Source organism: Oncorhynchus keta, chromosome 30, assembly GCF_023373465.1.
Source record: "Oncorhynchus keta strain PuntledgeMale-10-30-2019 chromosome 30, Oket_V2, whole genome shotgun sequence".
Classification (NCBI taxonomy): Eukaryota; Metazoa; Chordata; class Actinopteri; order Salmoniformes; family Salmonidae; genus Oncorhynchus; species Oncorhynchus keta.
Window position 1 is genome coordinate 26483354 of NC_068450.1, and position 21446 is coordinate 26504799.

General features: G+C 44.4%; 1 protein-coding gene across 2 annotated transcripts in view; it reads right to left on the reverse strand.

Annotated features, from left to right (window-relative positions):
• The window catches only part of LOC118375671 (slit homolog 3 protein-like), a 501749-nt gene that overhangs the window by 37003 nt on the left and 443300 nt on the right, over positions 1-21446 (reverse strand). For both annotated transcript variants that reach the window (XM_052488085.1, XM_052488084.1), the window contains 4 exons: positions 16431-16528; positions 9427-9566; positions 1621-1714; positions 243-380 (listed from right to left, as the gene is read on the reverse strand). In XM_052488085.1, coding sequence (XP_052344045.1) covers positions 243-380; positions 1621-1714; positions 9427-9566; positions 16431-16528 — 470 coding nt within the window. The remainder of the gene's footprint in view (positions 1-242; positions 381-1620; positions 1715-9426; positions 9567-16430; positions 16529-21446) is intronic.

The following is a 21446-nucleotide window of genomic DNA, read 5'->3' on the forward strand; positions in this document are numbered from 1 at the left end:
GGTGTGTGTGTGTGTGTGTGTGTGTGTGTGTGTGTGTGTGTGTGTGTGTGTGTGTGTGTGTGTGTGTGTGTGTGTGTGTGTGTGTGTGTGTGTGTGTGTGTGTGTGTGTGTGTGTGTGTGATCTGAGTGTGTGTGTGTGTGTGCTCTGCAGCTGGCCTGATGCTGTTGCGGCACTGAGCCTACGTCAGCCTTTGCAGTAAGATCAGCCTGTGCGTGTGTGTCTGTGCTGTGTGTGGACTCACCTGAAGCCCTCTTTACACACACATGTGTATCCATTGACAGCGTCCACACACTCGGCCCCATGCTGACACTTGTTCTCCAGACAGTCGTTGTAGTCCTGCTCACAGTGCTCGCCTACATAGCCTGGTAGGCACTCACACCTGACACAGGAAATAATGAGGTACAATGTTACAAAGGAAACAGTCTCTTTCTCTCTCCCCCCTCCCCCTCTCTCTAAATCTCACTCCCTCTCTCACTCCCTCTCTCTCTCCCACTCCCTCTCTCTCTCCCTCTCTCAATCCCTCTCTCTCCCCAACTCTCTCTTTCTCTCCCCCCTTCTCTCTATCTCTCGCTACTCTTTTCTCTCTCTCTCTCTCTCTCTCTCTCTCTCTCTCTCTCTCTCTCTCTCTCTCTCCCCCTCTCGTGCTCTCTCTCGCTCTCTTTCTCTCCCCCCTTCTCTCTATCTCTCGCTACTCTTTCTTTCTCTCTCTCTCTCTCTCTCTCTCTCTCTCTCTCTCTCTCTCTCTCTCTCTCTCTCTCTCCCCCTCTCATGCTCTCTTTCGCTCGCTCCCTCTCTCTCTCCCACTCCCTCTCTCTCTCCCTCTCTCAATCCCTCTCTCTCCCCAACTCTCTCTTTCTCTCCCCCTTCTCTCTATCTCTCGCTACTCTTTCTCTCTCTCTCTCTCTCTCTCTCTCTCTCTCTCTCTCTCTCTCTCTCTCTCTCTCTCTCTCTCTCTCTCTCTCTCTCTCTCTCTCTCTCCCCCTCTCGTGCTCTCTCTCGCTCTCTTTCTCTCCCTCCAACCTTCTCTCTCTTTCTCTCTCTCTCTCTCTACTCTCTCTTTCTCAATTCAATTCAATTTCAATTCTCTCTGAGCATGTTATTGAAATCCAATCACTTTTATTTCCTGAGAGGGAACTTCATGTATTGAACTCACTATATAAATGTACTCTTAACAACTGGCGCTGAACAGTTCCTCTTTCTGTGACTGAACTCTCTTTACTACCTTAAACCCACTCCCTTGCTCTTTCTAACAGTAGTGTGCTTTTAAACAGCACAGTCACGTACACTAGAGTTTGTTTTCCTCATAAAATAACAGGATATTAACATGTTGGAGGAACAGAACAGGACATAAACATGTTGGAGGAACAGAACAGGACATAAACATGTTGGAGGAACAGAACAGGACATAAACATGTTGGAGGAACAGAACAGGACATAAACATGTTGGAGGAACAGAACAGGACATAAACATGTTGGAGGAACAGAACAGGACATAAACATGTTGGAGGAACAGAACAGAACAGGTTGTCCTGATGACAGGTCACTTCCTGTGGGCTGCCTCTGGTGACTTCTGACCTTTTGTAGTCTCGCCCCCCATCTGAGAGCTGCATGTCACTCACCTGTAGCCTTTGGTGAGGGGGAGGCACTTGGAGTCATGCTGGCAGGGGTCAAAGCCTAGCATACAGGGGTCCACTCCCTCCTCACATAGATCCCCTGGGAAGACACACAGACGACACACACACACACACACACACACACACACACACACACACACACACACACACACACACACACACACACACACACACACACACACACACACACACACACACACACACACACACACACACACACACACACACACACACACACAAGATAATAGAGAACAGAGAGATGGTGAGTTCATGGCCTGAAACGTCATTTTCCGACATACATAATACTAGCTAACGTCTGTCATGATTTGACTTAGTGCCTTATTGTGCGATTATTCTAGTGCATTGTATATATATGAGCCTGGGATTGTGTGTAATGTTGAGTGTTTTGTGATTTGTCCCATTGTATTATGATGGCTCCCTAAAGCACCATCATGACTTTCTCAGCATTCAACAGTTGGGTCATGTTTATACTGCCGGCCTGCTCCACTCTCCCATAGAGTGGGGGTTGGGGGTTGAAACACATGTATTATATTGTGCTGTAATCTGCACGGAATACAGGGCTTTACCTGCCCAGGCAAGGCCCCATTGGAACCCACTAAATCACTGCCCGGCCAGTTCAATAAACCCTCTGTCTCTGTCCACCTGCTTGGCTAGATCTGCTCCTCTAACAGTGGGGTGGCTGGGGCTCATCCAGGATTTTACAGCACAGGCCTCTCCTCCACTGCTTTACCCTCCCTCCCTCCCTCCCTCCCTCTACTGCCAGGTCTGTTTCCTCTGCCTCTCCCTCATCCTGCAGCCTCGTGGTGGAGCCTTGGAGAAGCCTGCCCATATCCCAGCATCCCCAACAGCCCGCTGCGTTACAGAGGAAATCCACTCCAATTGGGATTCTATGGTGCATGTTTGAGTCTGCCTGTTCTCACTGCTCAAGCCTGGTTCTGGTTTCGATTGGTGCGAAGACCTGAAAGTCATTGGCTAAATGAGAATCAATATGTATCATATTCGATATGAAAAATAAATAATTTCCCATCTAGTTAGCAGTAGTTCTGTTTTACAGGGGGAAAATAACACAAGGAGAAATACAGAGAAGGTGGGTAGAGAGAAAGAGACTGACCTTTTCCCATGTCAGATCGGTCAGCTTGTAAAGGAAGAAAGAGACTGACCTTTTCCCATGTCAGATCTGTCAGCTTGTAAAGGAAGAAAGAGACTGATGTCAGATCTGTCAGCTCGTAAAGGAAGAAAGAGACTGACCTTTTCCCATGTCAGATCGGTCAGCTTGTAAAGGAAGAAAGAGACTGATGTCAGATCGGTCAGCTTGTAAAGGAAGAAAGAGACTGATGTCAGATCTGTCAGCTTGTAAAGGAAGAAAGAGACTGATGTCAGATCTGTCAGCTTGTAAAGGAAGAAAGAGACTGACCTTTTCCCATGTCAGATCTGTCAGCTTGTAAAGGAAGAAAGAGACTGATGTCAGATCTGTCAGCTCGTAAAGGAAGAAAGAGACTGACCTTTTCCCATGTCAGATCTGTCAGCTTGTAAAGGAAGAAAGAGACTGATGTCAGATCTGTCAGCTTGTAAAGGAAGAAAGAGACTGACCTTTTCCCATGTCAGATCGGTCAGCTTGTAAAGGAAGAAAGAGACTGATGTCAGATCGGTCAGCTTGTAAAGGAAGAAAGAGACTGATGTCAGATCGGTCAGCTTGTAAAGGAAGAAAGAGACTGATGTCAGATCTGTAAGCTTGTAAAGGAAGAAAGAGACTGATGTCAGATCGGTCAGCTTGTAAAGGAAGAAAGAGACTGATGTCAGATCTGTAAGCTTGTAAAGGAAGAAAGAGACTGACCTTTTCCCATGTCAGATCGGTCAGCTTGTAAAGGAAGAAAGAGACTGATGTCAGATCTGTCAGCTCGTAAAGGAAGAAAGAGACTGACCTTTTCCCATGTCAGATCGGTCAGCTTGTAAAGGAAGAAAGAGACTGATGTCAGATCGGTCAGCTTGTAAAGGAAGAAAGAGACTGATGTCAGATCTGTCAGCTTGTAAAGGAAGAAAGAGACTGATGTCAGATCTGTCAGCTTGTAAAGGAAGAAAGAGACTGATCTCAGATCGGTCAGCTTGTAAAGGAAGAAAGAGACTGATCTTTTCCTATGTCAGATCTGTCAGCTTGTAAAGGAAGAAAGAGACTGATGTCAGACCTGTCAGCTTGTATAGGAAGAAAGAGAATGACCTTTTCCCATGTCAGATCTGTCAGCTTGTAAAGGAAGAAAGAGAATGACCTTTTCCCATGTCAGATCTGTCAGCTTGTAAAGGAAGAAAGAGAATTACCTTTTCCTATGTCAGATCGGTCAGCTTGAAAAGGAAGAAAGAGACTGACCTTTTCCCATGTCAGATCTGTCAGCTTGTAAAGGAAGAAAGAGACTGATATCAGATCTGTCAGCTTGTAAAGGAAGTAAGAGACTGACCTTTTCCCATGTCAGATCTGTCAGCTTGTAAAGGAAGAAAGAGACTGATGTCAGACCTGTCAGCTTGTATAGGAAGAAAGAGACTGACCTTTTCCCATGTCAGATCTGTCAGCTAGTAAAGGAAGAAAGAGACTGACCTTTTCCCATGTCAGATCGGTCAGCTTGTAAAGGAAGAAAGAGACTGATGTCAGATCGGTCAGCTTGTAAAGGAAGAAAGAGACTGATATCAGATCTGTCAGCTTGTAAAGGAAGTAAGAGACTGACCTTTTCCCATGTCAGATCTGTCAGCTTGTAAAGGAAGAAAGAGACTGATGTCAGACCTGTCAGCTTGTATAGGAAGAAAGAGACTGACCTTTTCCCATGTCAGATCTGTCAGCTTGTAAAGGAAGAAAGAGACTGACCTTTTCCCATGTCAGATCTGTCAGCTTGTAAAGGAAGAAAGAGAATGACCTTTTCCTATGTCAGATCGGTCAGCTTGTAAAGGAAGAAAGAGACTGACCTTTTCCCATGTCAGATCTGTCAGCTTGTAAAGGAAGAAAGAGACTGATCTGTTCCCATGTCAGATCTGTCAGCTTGTAAAGGAAGAAAGAGACTGATCTTTTTCCATGTCAGATCTGTCAGCTTGTAAAGGAAGAAAGAGACTGATGTCCGATCTGTCAGCTTGTAAAGGAAGAAAGAGACTGATGTCCGATCTGTCAGCTTGTAAAGGAAGAAAGAGACTGATATCAGATCTGTCAGCTTGTAAAGGAAGTAAGAGACTGACCTTTTCCCATGTCAGATCTGTCAGCTTGTAAAGGAAGAACGAGACTGATGTCAGATCTGTCAGCTCGTAAAGGAAGAAAGAGACTGATGTCAGATCTGTCAGCTTGTATAGGAAGAAAGAGACTGATGTCAGATCTGTCAGCTTGTAAAGGAAGAAAGAGACTGATGTCAGATCTGTCAGCTTGTAAAGGAAGAAAGAGACTGATGTCAGATCTGTCAGCTTGTAAAGGAAGAAAGAGACTGATGTCAGATCTGTCAGCTTGTAAAGGAAGAACGAGACTGATGTCAGATCTGTCAGCTCGTAAAGGAAGAAAGAGACTGATGTCAGATCTGTCAGCTTGTAAAGGAAGAAAGAGACTGATGTCAGATCTGTCAGCTTGTAAAGGAAGAAAGAGACTGATGTCAGATCTGTCAGCTTGTAAAGGAAGAACGAGACTGATGTCAGATCTGTCAGCGTGTAAAGGAAGAAAGAGACTGATGTCAGATCTGTCAGCGTGTAAAGGAAGAAAGAGACTGATGTCAGATCTGTCAGCTTGTAAAGGAAGAAAGAGACTGATCTTTTCCTATGTCAGATCGGTCAGCTTGTAAAGGAAGAAAGAGACTGATCTGTTCCCATGTCAGATCTGTCAGCTTGTAAAGGAAGAAAGAGACTGATCTTCTCCTATGTCAGATCGGTCAGCTTGTAAAGGAAGAAAGAGACTGACCTTTTCCCATGTCAGATCTGTCAGCTTGTAAAGGAAGAAAGAGACTGACCTTTTCCCATGTCAGATCTGTCAGCTTGTAAAGGAAGAACGAGAGAGTGGAAGGTTTATAGATGTCTCATGGTCCTGATAACCAGGAGGGTCCAGACCACTTAACCCAGATTGAGGCACCACATGTAACACACACACACACACACACACACACACACACACACACACACACACACACACACACACACACACACACACACACACACACACACACACACACACACACACACACACACACACACACACACACTGAGGGCAGTTCTGCCCTGTCACTCAGAGAGCTGAGAGAACAGAGGTCAAGATAGCTCATATTGGCAGCAGAGGAGAAGAGAGGCTGGTCATCTCACACAGTAGAGGGTCAACCAACCGGCCAATTGGAAAGCTACCTATCGAATTCCCCATCATCTCCCTCATCCTCCTCCCTCCCTCCTTAACATAATGGTCCCAGGGTCTAATGGTCCTTGTCTACAGGCCAGCAAGATGCTTTCTCTCTCTAGACTAATGTTCCTGGTCTACAGGCCAGCAAGATATTTCCTCTCTCTAGTCTAATTGTCCGGGTCCACAGGCCAGCAAGATGCTTTCTCTCTCTAGTCTAATGGTCCTGGTCTACAGGCCAGCGAGATGCTTTCTCTCTCTATTCTAATGGTCCTGGTCTACAGGCCAGCAAGATGCTTCCTCTCTCTAGTCTAATGGTCCTGGTCCACAGGCCAGCAAGATGCTTTCTCTCTCTCGTCTAATGGTCCTGGTCCACAGGCCAGAAAGATGCTTTCTCTCTCTAGTCTAATGGTCCTGGTCCACAGGCCAGCAAGATGCTTTCTCTCTCTCGTCTAATGGTCCTGGTCCACAGGCCAGAAAGATGCTTTTTCTCTCTAGTCTAATGGTCCTGGTCCACAGGCCAGCAAGATGCTTTCTCTCTCTAGTCCAATGGTCCATGTCCACAGGCTCTCTAGTCTACACCATGTAGTCACAGTCTTAGATTTGTCTCTGGAGCACACAGACGTCTAATTGCTGGGTTAGCCTGTGGACTTCCCCCGGAGCCGGCCTGTGACCACTTCTTCACATGGCCGCGTGAGCTGCAAGCCGCTGGCCCAGGGGCCCACACGCCCACACTGGGGGGTTAGCTGTGTGTGGCAGGCTGGCTGGCAGGGTGTCGCTCTACTGGCTGCCTCTCTGCTGCCAGCCTCTAGCCCCATTAGACCATAGACCCTCTGTGTTCTGTGGTCTGGTCCCAGGGGAGGCTGGGCCTGGGAAGGTCGTGGCACGGCCAGGCCTACAAGGCATGCGGTGGTAATGACAGGGTTGGTGCGCGTGGAGCAGCTGCTCAGATCAGCACCCTCCCTTCCTTGTGACGGGCAGGTGATGGTGGCGACTGCCCATGATGACTGAGGAGATGCCCGCAGCTGCTGCCCCACATGCTCACTGCAGAGAGAGCCTGGCCAGTCTCTCACCAATACTGGCTGGTTACACTCAGAACTGCACTGTGCTTGGGCTGAACTCACTGGACTGTGCAGGGCTGTAGGGCAGCAGCAGACCCCCCCCCACACACACTTGCAATTTTCTTTTTGCCCTCTTTGGCTCTTTGCTCCGACGTGATTGTATTGTCATTCCAAAGAGCAGTTTCAGATCAATTCAGAAAAATTGTCCATTTTAGACTAGCAGAAATTATTTGGTTTATTTAGATGCAGTTTTAGAATTTAGGATTTTGTCAATCTTGAAGCTAACCTTTATCTTTCTGTGGTTGCATCATTTTTTAGGGTGGGCAATATAACAGCATGAGTTGATAATAAGTGTATTACAGTAGGTTAAGAAGTGTATTACAGTAACATAAGACGTGTATTACAGTAACATAAGAAGTGTATTACAGTAGGTTAAGAAGTATATTACAGCAACATCAGAAGTGTATTACAGTAACAAAAGAAGTGTATTACACTAACATAAGAAGTGTATTACAGCAACATAAGAAGTATATTACAGTAACATAAGAAGTGTATTACAGTAACATACGAAGTGTATTACAGTAACATAATAATTATATTACAGTAACATAAGAAGTGTATTACAGTAGTATGTCATGATGTTGGCTTGATGGGGGTTTATGACCCCCATAAATACCCCGTTTCTCTCTCCCTACTCCATAGAGTTGACTCTTGAAAAATCCCTTTGTTAACATAGAGAATCTGGGAACATCATAAGGTGGGAACAGAACCAACTTTCGGTAATCCAACCAGTTGAAATTATGTGTTGGTACTAAATTAATATGATGTCAGTTCGGTTGGCGTCTGAGACATGATTACTGATGATCGGACGACATAAACTGTATCTTGGAAAGTCGACACGTTCTAGTTATCAGATTCACATGGAATTCTTGTGCAATTTAAATGTTTAAATATGAAACTATTTGTGAAAAGATTGAATGTAAGTTTTAGCTTGATAAATGAGAGAACGGTTTATCATAGAGAAACTCTGCTCACTCAGAGGCACCGCCCAAGTGAACAGACATGGGTTATAAACTACTAAACACGGCCCTCTCTCCCAATCCTATATAAGCCCCTTGACGAAAATGTAACTTTCTGTTCCAAGGACGTGTGGACTTGAGGTCCCTACGTTGAAAGGACAAAGACCACCTACAGAACTAAGCCAACCTTAGAGAAACTAACAAATTTAGCATAGAATTTCAATGTGAAGGTGACGGATTTCGACTATACCAGCCAGAATATAGCATGAGCATATAGCATGGCAACTTGGTATGAACTTTGAACCATTATTCACTAAAGAAGTGATACCTCCATTGATACTAGCCATTGCATTAGCGCAGCAACTGTAGACGTGGGCTAGGAGAGGACTGACAGAGTATCTGTCTACCACATGACGACGGTACTACCAAGTATTCAGTTTACCACCAGAGACATTCTTCAAAGGACAAGAGATCCCTGTTGGGCAACCCGGCCTACTATCTACGACCAAGCTACCGAAGCGTAGCTCAGAGTAAATATTTATTGCATTTTCCTTGTTCAAATGGGCGGTAATTTAGAATGCATAAGATACTGTATTTACAGCATAGCTTCTCCCTTTGTTACTCAGTCTTCCGGCTCTTTCATTCAAAACCCAACCCCCCTTCTCTGTGTAACCAGCCGTCATATCTGCTCCGTCCACCAGGGACGTTTTCCTTTATGACATCATTTGTAATCAATGTATGATTCATTCTGTTTCGATGTAATTCTGTGTGATTATTTAGGTATTTAGTAAATAAATAATTAAACCAAATGTTGTATTGCTGATTCAACTTGTTAGCCAGGGTTTGTGAAGATAACCAAGAATTTACAACTTCAGTTGAGACTAAATAAAGTGACGATTAAATATTGACTGCTATTGAGGTAAAAGACTACCAGGTCTTTAAGAGTTTATTCGGAAGATAACAGCTCTATAAACATTATTTTGTGGTGCCCGGACTTTCTAGTTAATTAGTTACCTGATTAGCTTAATCAAGTAATATTAATTACAGATAAATTATTTTATAGAATAGCATGTCATATCACTTAATCCGGCATAGCCAAAGACACGACAAGCATAAGAAGTGTATTACAGTAACATAAATAGTGTATTACAGTAACATAGGAAGTGTATAAGTGTATAGGATAAGAAGTGTATTAAACTATCATAAGATAGTTCTGTGATCTGTGACCTGCCAAATAACATCAATGTATTTTTTTAAATTATGAGGCTAGTAGTAGGCTATTATTCCACTCTCTGCATGAATTCATTTGTCTGCATGTCTATTCAATATTTTGATAAAATGTGTATCATACCTATGAAGTTTGGGGGGCAGAAGCAGGTATAGTTGTTTATGCTGTCCACACAGGTAGAGTTGTTCTCACAGTCATTGTCCTCACAATCGTCAGGATTCACCTCACACTGCAGACCCTCGTACCCAGGAGGACACGTACAGCTTGGGAGGAGAGAGACAGGATAGCAGTCACAGATAGTTAGTTAGGACACTGCCAGAGTCATGGAAGTGTACTGGGTCTCATTCCACTTCACTTCAAATTCACGCTCCAGATGCCCTCTGCTCTATGGCACTGGCCCATCTATTAAGGACTAATGCCCTTTGAAAGCCTAAGACCTGCACTTCAATTTGAATAACAACAAGGGTAGAACTCCAGTGACATTTGAAATGTAATGTAATCAGGTCTGTCTGTGAATTCAATAACTCCAATTAGACGTGTGTCCTTGTAAGATCCTATGTGGAAGAGCATTCATCAAGCTTTAATAACTAAATGTCGTGTGGAATCGGTAGACCGCTTAACTCTGGCATCACACTAGCTCTGTCACTCTCTCTCTTGTCTGTTATGCCCACCTTCCCTAGCTGGCCTGGCTGTGCTGTGCGGGACGGTTGGCACAGGGTTGGCATCATGGGTGCGGCGTGGTGGGCAGGCTCTCAGCAGAGCAAGGAGAGATAAGCGTCACTAGTGAGATGAGTAGCTTTATCAAACGCCTGTTGTTCTTTGAAGGCCAGCAGCTTCTGATTAAACATGACCCTGAGGAGATGAGCGATTGTGATGTCCTTAACAGTTCTCCAGAGGGACTGACTGGGGGCTGTAAGTAGAGAGGGGATATACAGACCAGGTAGACGTCATTTCCGGTCACAACTTGCAGGCTTGTTTTCGAGTTGCTGTGCGTTTTGTTGCCAACCTATTTTGCTACCTGACAACTTTACGGTTTTCACTTTTTAATTACCGTTCATATATTTATTTATTTTTTCCTCAACTTTTTCACTCCGGACGCTTTATCTGGACACGATTCGTCAGGACCTCCAACAGCCGAAGCTAAGTAGTAACATTAACATGATGCCTTCTAATTGTAGTCGCTGTACTCGCCTTACGGCGAGGATAGCTGTGCTGCAAGCCCAGCTTCAGACGCAATCGTTAGGCAAGGGTAATTTCAGTGTAGAAAAGGATGAAACAGCGTCTGTGCCATCAGTAAGTACAGATAGTAGTATAAATCCCCTGGCACAGTCCCCGCAGCTGGACACATTTCTCACGGTTTCTGGAAGGAAATGCTGTAGGAAAGCTCAACCGGTGTCGCTCATTCAGCCGACAGAAACTTTCAACCGGTTTTCCCCATTAAGCAGCGGGTCGGAGTCAGAGGCTGAGTCTTCTCTGGCCTCTACTCCTCCCGTTACGGGGTCTGAGACGCCGAAGCTTCCCACCATTAGCTCTGACAAATTGAAAACTCTAGTCATTGGCGACTCCATTACCCGCAGTATTAGACTTAAAACGAATCATCCAGCGATCATACACTGTTTACCAGGGGGCACGGCTACCGACGTTAAGGCTAATCTGAAGATGGTGCTGGCTAAAGCTAAAAATGGCGAGTGTAGAGAGTATAGAGATATTGTTATCCACGTCGGCACCAACAATGTTAGGATGAAACAGTCAGAGATCACCAAGCGCAACATAGCTTCTGCGTGCATATCAGCTAGAAAGATGTGTAGGCATCGAGTAATTGTCTCTGGCCCCCTCCCAGTTAGGGGGAGTGATGAGCTCTACAGCAGAGTCTCACAACTCAATCGCTGGTTGAAAACTGTTTTCTGCCCCTCCCAAAAGATAGAATTTGTAGATAACTGGCCCTCTTTCTGGGACTCGCCCACAAACAGGACCAAGCCTGACCTGCTGAGGAGTGACGGACTCCATCCTAGCTGGAGGGGTGCTCTCATCTTATCTACCAACATAGACAGGGCTCTAACTCCTCTTGCTCCACAATGAAATAGGGTGCAGGCCAGGCAGCAGGCTGTTAGCCAGCCTGCCAGCATAGTGGAGTCTGCCACTAGCACAGTCAGTGTAGTCAGCTCAGCTATCACCATTGAGACCGTGTCTGTGCCTCGACCTAGGTTGGGCAAAACTAAACATGGCGGTGTTTGCCTTAGCAATCTCACTAGGATAAAGACCACCTCCATTCCTGTCATTACTGAAAGAGATCATGATAACTCACATCTCAAAATAGGGCTACTTAATGTTAGATCCCTTACTTCAAAGGCAATTATAGTCAATGAACTAATCACTGATCATAATCTTGATGTGATTGGCCTGACTGAAACATGGCTTAAGCCTGATGAATTTACTGTTTTAAATGAGGCCTCACCTCCTGGCTACACTAGTGACCATATCCCCCGTGCATCCCTCAAAGGCGGAGGTGTTGCTAACATTTACGATAGCAAATGTCAATTTACAAAAAAAAAAAAAAATGATGTTCTCGTCTTTTGAGCTTCTAGTCATGAAATCTATGCAGCCGACTCAATCACTTTTTATAGCTACTGTTTACAGGCCTCCTGGGCCATATACAGCGTTTCTCACTGAGTTCCCTGAATTCCTATCGGACCTTGTAGTCATAGCAGATAATATTCTAATCTTTGGTGACTTTAATATTCACATGGAAAAGTCCACAGACCCACTCCAAAAGGCTTTCGGAGCCATCATCGACTCAGTGGGTTTTGTCCAACATGTCTCTGGACCCACTCACTGTCACAGTCATACGCTGGACCTAGTTTTGTCCCATGGAATAAATGTTGTCGATCTTAATGTTTTTCCTCATAATCCTGGACTATCGGACCACCATTTTATTACGTTTGCAATTGCAACAAATAATCTGCTTAGACCCCAACCAAGGACCATCAAAAGTTGTGCTATAAATTCACAGACAACACAAAGATTCCTTGATGCCCTTCCAGACTCCCTCTGCCTACCCAAGGACGCCAGAGGACAAAAATCAGTTAACCACCTAACTGAGGATCTCGATTTAATCTTGCGCAATACCCTAGATGCAGTTGCACCCCTAAAAACTAAAAACATTTCTCATAAGAAACTAGCTCCCTGGTACACAGAAAATACCCGAGCTCTGAAGCAGGCTTCCAGAAAATTGGAACGGAAATGGCGCCACACCAAACTGGAAGTCTTCCGACTAGCTTGGAAAGACGGTACCGTGCAGTACCGAAGAGCCCTTACTGCTGCTCGATCATCCTATTTTTCTAACTTAATTGAGGAAAATAAGAACAATCCGAAATTCCTATTTGATACTGTCGCAAAGCTAACTAAAAAGTAGCATTCCCCAAGAGAGGATGACTTTCACTTTAGCAGTGATAAATTCATGAACTTCTTTGAGGAAAAGATTATGATTATTAGAAAGCAAATTACAGACTCTTCTTTAAACCTGCGTATTCCTCCAAACCTCAGTTGTCCTGAGTCTGCACAACTCTGCCAGGATCTAGGATCAAGAGAGACGCTCAAGTGTTTTAGTACTATATCTCTTGACACAATGATGAAAATAATCATGGCCTCTAAACCTTCAAGCTGCATACTGGACCCTATTCCAACTAAACTACTGAAAGAACTGCTTCCTGTGCTTGGCCCTCCTATGTTGAACACAATAAACGGCTCTCTATCCACTGGATGTGTACCAAACTCACTAAAAGTGGCAGTAATAAAGCCTCTCTTGAAAAAGCCAAACCTTGACCCAGAAAATATAAAAAACTATCGGCCTATATCGAATCTTCCATTCCTCTCAAAAAATTTTGAAAAGGCTGTTGCGCAGCAACTCACTGCCTTTCTGAAGACAAACAATGTATACGAAATGCTTCAGTCTGGTTTTAGACCCCATCATAGCACTGAGACGGCACTTGTGAAGGTGGTAAATTACATTTTAATGGCATCGGACCGAGGCTCTGCATCTGTCCTCGTGCTCCTAGACCTTAGTGCTGCTTTTGATACCATCTATCACCACATTCTTTTGGAGATTGGAAACCCAAATTGGTCTACACGGACAGGTTCTGGCCTGGTTTAGATCTTATCTGTCGGAAAGATATCAGTTTGTCTCTGTGAATGGTTTGTCCTCTGACAAATCAACTGTAAATTTCGGTGTTCCTCAAGGTTCTGTTTTAGGACCACTATTGTTTTCACTATACATTTTACCTCTTGGGGATGTTATTCGAAAACATAATGTTAACTTTCACTGCTATGCGGATGACACACAGCTGTACATTTCAATGAAACATGGTGAAGCCCCAAAATTGCCCTCGCTAGAAGCATGTGTTTCAGACATAAGGAAGTGGATGGCTGCAAACGTTCTACTATTAAACTCGGACAAAACAGAGATACTTGTTCTAGGTCCCAAGAAACAAAGAGATCTTCTGTTGAATCTGACAATTAATCTTAATGGTTGTACAGTCGTCTCAAATAAAACTGTGAAGGACCTTGGCTTTACTCTGGACCCTGATCTCTCTTTTGAAGAACATATCAAGACCATTTCGAGGACAGCTTTTTTCCATCTACGTAATATTGCAAAAATCAGAAACTTTCTGTCCAAAAATGATGCAGAAAAATTAATCCATGCTTTTGTCACTTCTAGGTTAGACTACTGCAATGCTCTACTTTCCGGCTAGCCGGATAAAGCACTAAATAAACTTCAGTTAGTGCTAAATACGGCTGCTAGAATCCTGACTAGAACCAAAAATTTGATCATATTACTCCAGTGCTAGCCTCTCTACACTGGCTTCCTGTCAAAGCAAGGGCTGATTTCAAGGTTTTACTGCTAACCTACAAAGCATTACATGGGCTTGCTCCTACCTATCTCTCTGATTTGGTCCTGCCGTACATACCTACACGTACGCTACGGTCACAAGACGCAGGCCTCCTAATTGTCCCTAGAATTTCTAAGCAAACAGCTGGAGGCAGGGCTTTCTCCTATAGAGCTCCATTTTTATGGAACGGTCTGCCTACCCATGTCAGAGACGCAAACTCGGTCTCAACCTTTAAGTCTTTACTGAAGACTCATCTCTTCAGTGGGTCATATGATTGAGTGTAGTCTGGCCCAGGAGTGGGAAGGTGAACGGAAAGGCTCTGGAGCAACGAACCGCCCTTGCTGTCTCTGCCTGGCCAGTTCCCCTCTTTCCACTGGGATTCTATGCCTCTAACCCTATTACAGGGGCTGAGTCACTGGCTTACTGGGGCTCTCTCATGCCGTCCCTGCAGGGGGTGCGTCACCTGAGTGGGTTGATTCACTGTTGTGGTCATCCAGTCTGGGTTGCCCCCCTTGGGTTGTACCGTGGCGGAGATCTTTGTGGGCTATACTCAGCCTTGTCTCAGGATGGTAAGTTGGTGGTTGAAGATATCCCTCTAGTGGTGTGCGGGCTGTGCTTTGGCAAAGTGGGTGGGGTTATATCCTTCCTGTTTGGCCCTGTCCGGGGGTGTCCTCGAATGGGGCCACAGTGTCTCCTGAACCCTCCTGTCTCAGCCTCCAGTATTTATGCTGCAGTAGTTTGTGTCGGGGGGCTAGGGTCAGTTTGTTATATCTGGAGTACTTCTCCTGTCCTATTCGGTGTCCTGTGTGAATCTAAGTGTGCGTTCTCTAATTCTCTCTTTCTTTCTCTCTCTCTCTCTGAGGACCTGAGCCCAAGGACTGTGCCCCAGGACGACCTGACATGATGACTCCTTGCTGTCCCCAGTCCACCTGACTGTGCTGCTGCTCCAGTTTCAACTGTTCTGCCTGTCAGGATTTGGCCAGGGTTGTTCCGGTTTTTGGTCACTAGATGCCCCCATTGTGCCTTTTGACCTTTTGTTTTCCCTTGATCCCCATTATTATTTGCACCTGTGCCTCGTGTCCCCTGATTGTATTTAAACCCTTTGTTTTCCTCTGTTCTTTGCTCTGTGTTTGTATGTTAGCACCCAGCCCTAGTACTCTGAGAACTCTTGTTGATCCCGGTGGACTCTCTTGTGGAATTCTGTTTTTTGTTCTTGTTTGTTTGTTTTTTGAGTATCTTTTGAGGCTTTTTGTACTTTACCTTCCACCTTGTGGATTTACCTTTTTTGTCTTGGAGGATTACCTTTGTTCTTGTAGGATTCCTTTTGAGGTTGTGGAGTTACATGTTTTCCTGAAGAACTTCACTTTTTACTTCATTAAATACACCGTCTCAAGTACTGCTGTGTCTGCCTCATCTTCTGGGTTCTGCCGACTATTCGTGGCTCAGTTGGTTAAGTGACTGTTTCTCACTCCGGAGACCCGGGTCCTGACACTGCCTTGTTATTATTCGACCATGCTGGTCATTTATGAACATTTGAACATCTTGGCCATGTTCTGTTATAATCTCCACCCGGCACAGCCAGAAGAGGACTGGCCACCCCACATAGCCTGGTTCCTCTCTAGGTTTCTTCCTAGGTTTTGGCCTTTCTAGGGAGTTTTTCCTAGCCACCGTGCTTCTACACCTGCATTGCTTGCTGTTTGGGGTTTTAGGCTGGGTTTCTGTACAGCACTTTGAGATATCAGCTGATGTACGAAGGGCTATATAAATACAATTTGATTGATTGATTGATACAAAGCTCCTGTAAGAGGCCTCAAGGTTGCGACCCCTGGAAAGAGTGACATCATAGTGACTCAAGGAGATGAACCTTTGTATCGGTGCATAGCTAGAACAGATACAGGCTTTGTAGTGAGGTCATGCTGTAAGGCCTTAATCTGCTATATCAAAAGGCTGAGGAGAGATCCCACATGTGGATCATTGATGAGACAGACAGCTAGGGTTGGTTGATTGGTGTTTAAAGGCCGAACAGTGAACAATGAAAGAGAGGAGAGTGTGGCAGTAGTCTGGCCCCAAGCCTGATGAGGAACAACACCAGCATGGACCATGGGTTCTCACAGAGTCACTCACACACTTGGAACAACACTGCTGCCTGCATGTTACTCCTCTGTCTGCCCCACTATATAGGGAATAGTGTGCCATTTCAGACGGCCTCTCTGTGTGGTGTGTGGAGAGAGTAGTGGGTACCTGAACTGGTCCTCTTGGCCTGGGATCACGTGGCAGGTCCCTCCATTGGCACAGGGGAAACTGATGCAGGCGTTGATGGATATCTCACAGTTCTGTCCCTGGAAGGGAGGAAGGGAGGAGGGAGGGAGGGGAAGAGAGAGAGGGGTGTGAAACAAAGAAGAGACTCAGGGGGTATGCTAGCAGACCTTACTAAATACATAATTAAATAAATCAAAACAGGAACATTTTACATTTGGCTACAAATTAAAAAATAAATGATCTCAGCAGAGAAAAATGTCCTCTGTGTGCTACCTACATCCCCCACTATAATCCCCATATGTTAATGAAGACAGCTTCTCCATCCTGGAGGGGAAAAACAATCATTTCCAGGCCCAGGGACATGTACTAGTCTGTGGCAACCTAAATGTCAGAACTAGACAAGAACCTCACACCCATATTAAGAAATGCTATAGCTGGAAGGAAAGTCGTGTGGAAACCTACCAAAAAACAATTAGGAAACAACAAATCAATCCCTTTCAGAAAACTTCTAGGACACTGTTCCACTGTAATAGTGAAGGTGTAAACTTGGCAGTAGAAAACCTAAACAGTATATTTGACCTCTCAGCTTCCCTATCAAATCTAAATATTTCAAACGGAAATCCGAAGAAATGAACAACAATGACAAATGGTTTGTTGAAGAATGCAAAAACCTAAGAAAGAAATTGAGAAACCTGTCCAATCAAAAACATAGAGACCCAGAAAACCTGAGCCTACACCTTCACTATGGTGAATCCATAAACGATGGAAAAAGAAGGAATAGCAGGTCAGAAATCAGCTCTATGTAATTGAAAAATCCATAGACTCTAACCACTTCTGGGAATACTGGAAAACACTAAACAAAAACAACACAAATAGTTATCTATCCAAAATGGAGATATATGGGTAAACCACCTCTCCAATCTTTTTGGCCCTATAACAAAGAACAAACAGATAAAAACATATACATGATCAAATACAAATCTTTGAATCAACTATTAAAGACTACCGAAATCCACTGGATTCTCCAAATACATTGAATGAACTTCCGGACAACATACAAACCCTCCAACACAAAAATACCTGTGGTGTTGATGGTATCCTCAAAGAAATTATACAAAATACAGACCACAAATTCCAATTGGCTACACTTAAACTCTTCAACACCATCCTTGGCTCTGGCATCTTTCCCAATATTTGGAAGCAAGGACTGATCACCCCAATCCACAAAAATGGAGACAAATTTGACACCAATAACTACCGTAGGATATGCGTCAACAGCAACCTTGGGAAAATCCTCTGCATTATCATTAACAGCAGACTCGTTCATTTCCTCAGTGAAAATAATGTACTGAGCAAATGTCAAATTGGCTTTTTACCAAATTACTGTACAACAGACCACGTATTCACCCTGCACACCCTAATTGACAAACAAACATACCAAAACAAAGGCAAAGTCTTCTCATGCTTTGTTGAGTTAAAAAAAGCCTTTGACTCAATTTGGCATGAGTATCTGCTATACAAACTGATGGAAAGTGGTCTTGGGGGAAAAACATACAACCTTATAAAATCCATGTACACAAACAACAAGTATGCAGTTTAAATTGTAAAAAAACCCACACATTTCTTTCCACGGGCCGTGGGTGAGACAGGGATGCAGTTTAAGCCCCAACCTCTTCAACATATATATCAACGAATTGGAGAGGGTACTAGAAGAGTCGGCAGCACCCGGCCTCACTCTACTAGAATATGAAGTCAAATATGTCTACTGTTTACTGATGATCTGGTGCTTCTGTCCCCAACCAAGGAGGGCCTACAGCAGAACCTAGATCTTCTGGACAGATTATGTCAGACCTGGGCCCTGACAGTACATCTCAGTAAGACTAAAATAATGGTGTTACAAAAAAGGTCCAATTGCCAGGACCACGAACACAAATTCCATCTTGATACCGTTGCCCTAGAGCACACAAGCATCTATACATACCTCGGCCTAAACATCAACGCCACAGGTAACTTCCACAAAGCTGTGAACGGCCTGAGAGACAAGGCAAGGGCGTTCTATGCCATCAAAAGGAACATAAAACTTGACATACCAATGAGGATCTGGCTAAAAATAATTGAATCAGTTACAGAAACCATTGCCCTTTACGGTTGTGAGGTCTGGGGTCTGCTCACCAACCAAAAATTCACAAAATGGGACAAACACCAAATTGAGACTCCGCATGCAGAATTCTACAAAAATATCCTCTGTGTACAAGGTAAAATACAAAATAATGCATGCAGAGCAGAATGAGGCTGATACCTGCTAATTATCAAAATCCAGAAAAGAGCTGTTCAATTCTACAACCACCTAAAAGGAAGCGATTCCCAAACCTTCCATAACAAAGCCATCACCTACAGAGAGATGAACCTGGAGAAGAGTCCCTAAGCAAAGCTGGTCCTAGGGCTCTGCTCACAAACAGACCCCACAGAGCCCCAGGACAGCAACACAATTAGACAAAACCAGATATCGAGAAAACTAAAAGATAATTACATGACACATTGGAAAGAATTATAAAAAAAAAATTGCAAACTGGAATCCTATAATTGAGAAACGCCGCCATAGGCAGACCTGGCTCTTTGGAGAAGACAGGCTATGTACACACTGCCCACAAAATGAGGTGGAAACTGAGCTGCACTTCCTAACCTCCTGCCAAATGTATGACCATATTAGAGACACATAATTTCCCTCAGATTACACAGATCCACAAAGAATTCAAAAACAAATACAATTTTGATAAACTCCCGTATCTATTGGGTGAAATACCACAGTGTGCCATCACAGCAACACGATGTGTGACCTGTTGCCACAAGAAAGGGGCAACTAGTGAAGAACAAACACCATTGTAAATACAACCAATATTTCTGTTTGATTATTTTCCCTTTGTATTACTTGCACATCAGGACAGCGGAGTCAATCACCACCTTCCGGAGACACCTGAAACCCCACCTCTTTAAGGAATACCTAGGATAGGATAAGTAATCCTTCTCACCCCCCCCCCCCTTTTAAGATTTAGATGCACTATTGTAAAGTGGCTGTTCCACTGGATGTCATAAGGTGAATGCACCAATTTGTAAGTCGCTCTGGATAAGAGTGTCTGCTAAATGACTTAAATGTAAATGTAAATAATTTGCACATAACTTCTGTGAGTGTAATGTTTATTGTCAGTTTTTATTGTTAATTTGACTTTTGTTTATTACCTAGTTCACTTGCTTTAGCAATGTAAACATATGTTTCCCATGCCAATAAAGCCCCTTAAATTGAAATAGAGAGAGATGGAGAGGTGTGAGACTGTGTCTGTCTATCACGATGGAGTAGAGCAGTGGTCACCAACCTTTTCTGATTCAAGATCAAGATCACTTTCTGAGTCAATATTCAAGCTGAGATCTGCTGCTCAGATTTTTAAAAACATGGCTTAAAAGTGTAAGCCTATGCAACATTAACCAATTAAACACAGTTCTGTAGCAATGAGGTTTATGCAGTAGGCTATAGGCCCAATACATTACCACTGCATATACTGGTTATAGACCAGTCCATTATTTCCAAGGTAATGCACAGAATGTCTGCATTTATCACTTACATATTGGCTATGCTTGAATTGCCCTGCCAATGTTATTTTGCTCAGACCAATTAGAAATTATATTTAAACAATGTAGGTATATGATCACACTGGTAATATATAATTTGTTGTATTACTTGTGAGGGACAGCTGAGTGAGCTTAATATTGTTTGGGATGGCCTGCATCTGATGGTCAATCTGAGGGGAGGGAGGAGCAGTGGTGAGGCTGCCTCTCCCCCGACTCACTGTCCCTCCGCTCTCCCTCCCTCCACTCTCCCTCCCTCAGCTCTCCCTCCCTCAGCTCTCCCTCCCTCTGCTCTCCCTCCCTCCGCTCTCCCTCTCTCCGCTCTCCCTCCCTTTGCTCTCCCTCCCTTCGCTCTCCCTCCCTTCGCTCTCCCTCCCTCCGCTCTCTGTCCCTCCGCTCTCCCTCCCTCTGCTCTCCCTCCCTCAGCTCTCCCTCCCTCTGCTCTCTGTCCCTCCGCTCTCCCTCCCTCAGCTCTCCCTCCCTCTGCTCTCCCTCCCTCCCTCCCTCCGCTCTCCCTCCCTCCGCTCTCCCTCCCTCCGCTCTCCCTCCCTCAGCTCTCCCTCCCTCAGCTCTCCCTCCCTCCGCTCTCCCTCCCTCCGATCTCCCTCCGCTGAGAAAAGGGGAGACAGTCTTCCAGCTGGTGGCGAAATTCAAGTCACACTGCATTATTTCTGCCTCATGCACCAATTCATGTTGTTACTACCATGACCAGAAAAAGTGAAATATTCCTCTATTAAAAACTACATTCAGCTAATAATAACAATGGAAGCTTATTGGGACACTTTGCAATACTCATTCATTACAGCTGCAGTAATGGTTGTAGGTTGAGTGGAAGTAGGGAGAACATGCATTTTATGGTTTATAAAAGTGTTGAACAAAGTGTTGTTAATGCTGAATAACAACTTAAACATAAACTTACTCATAAAAACAGCAGCTCTTTGCTGTATTCGCCTAGTCTCTTTCTAATCATGGTTTTAAACATCACACAGTATCAACCGCGTTCTAGGGTTCTTTTCACAGTCTATGGCTCAAGGAAACCACAGACTGTGCAGACACGGTGATCTGAGCTATCTGATTGGCCAGCGGTATTCGCTCTCAGGGGCCTGCCGGGGAGGCGGAGTTCTACCTTCAGACACATGAAATGGTTCAAAATGAGAACACTTTGCCTTCAGCACAAAACAACAACAAGTATGTATGCAAGGCTTTATCGTTGGGTTTTTACAGAAATGTTTAGTGAATCACTGGAGGAGAGGTACAGGTACAGTATGGCAGCATTCAAGAATCATGACCATAATGACCCTTAATACCCACTTCCTCTGATCACAGACACCACACGGACGCTTGTTTCTTGTTTTCACTCTGTTTCCCTCTCTCTCA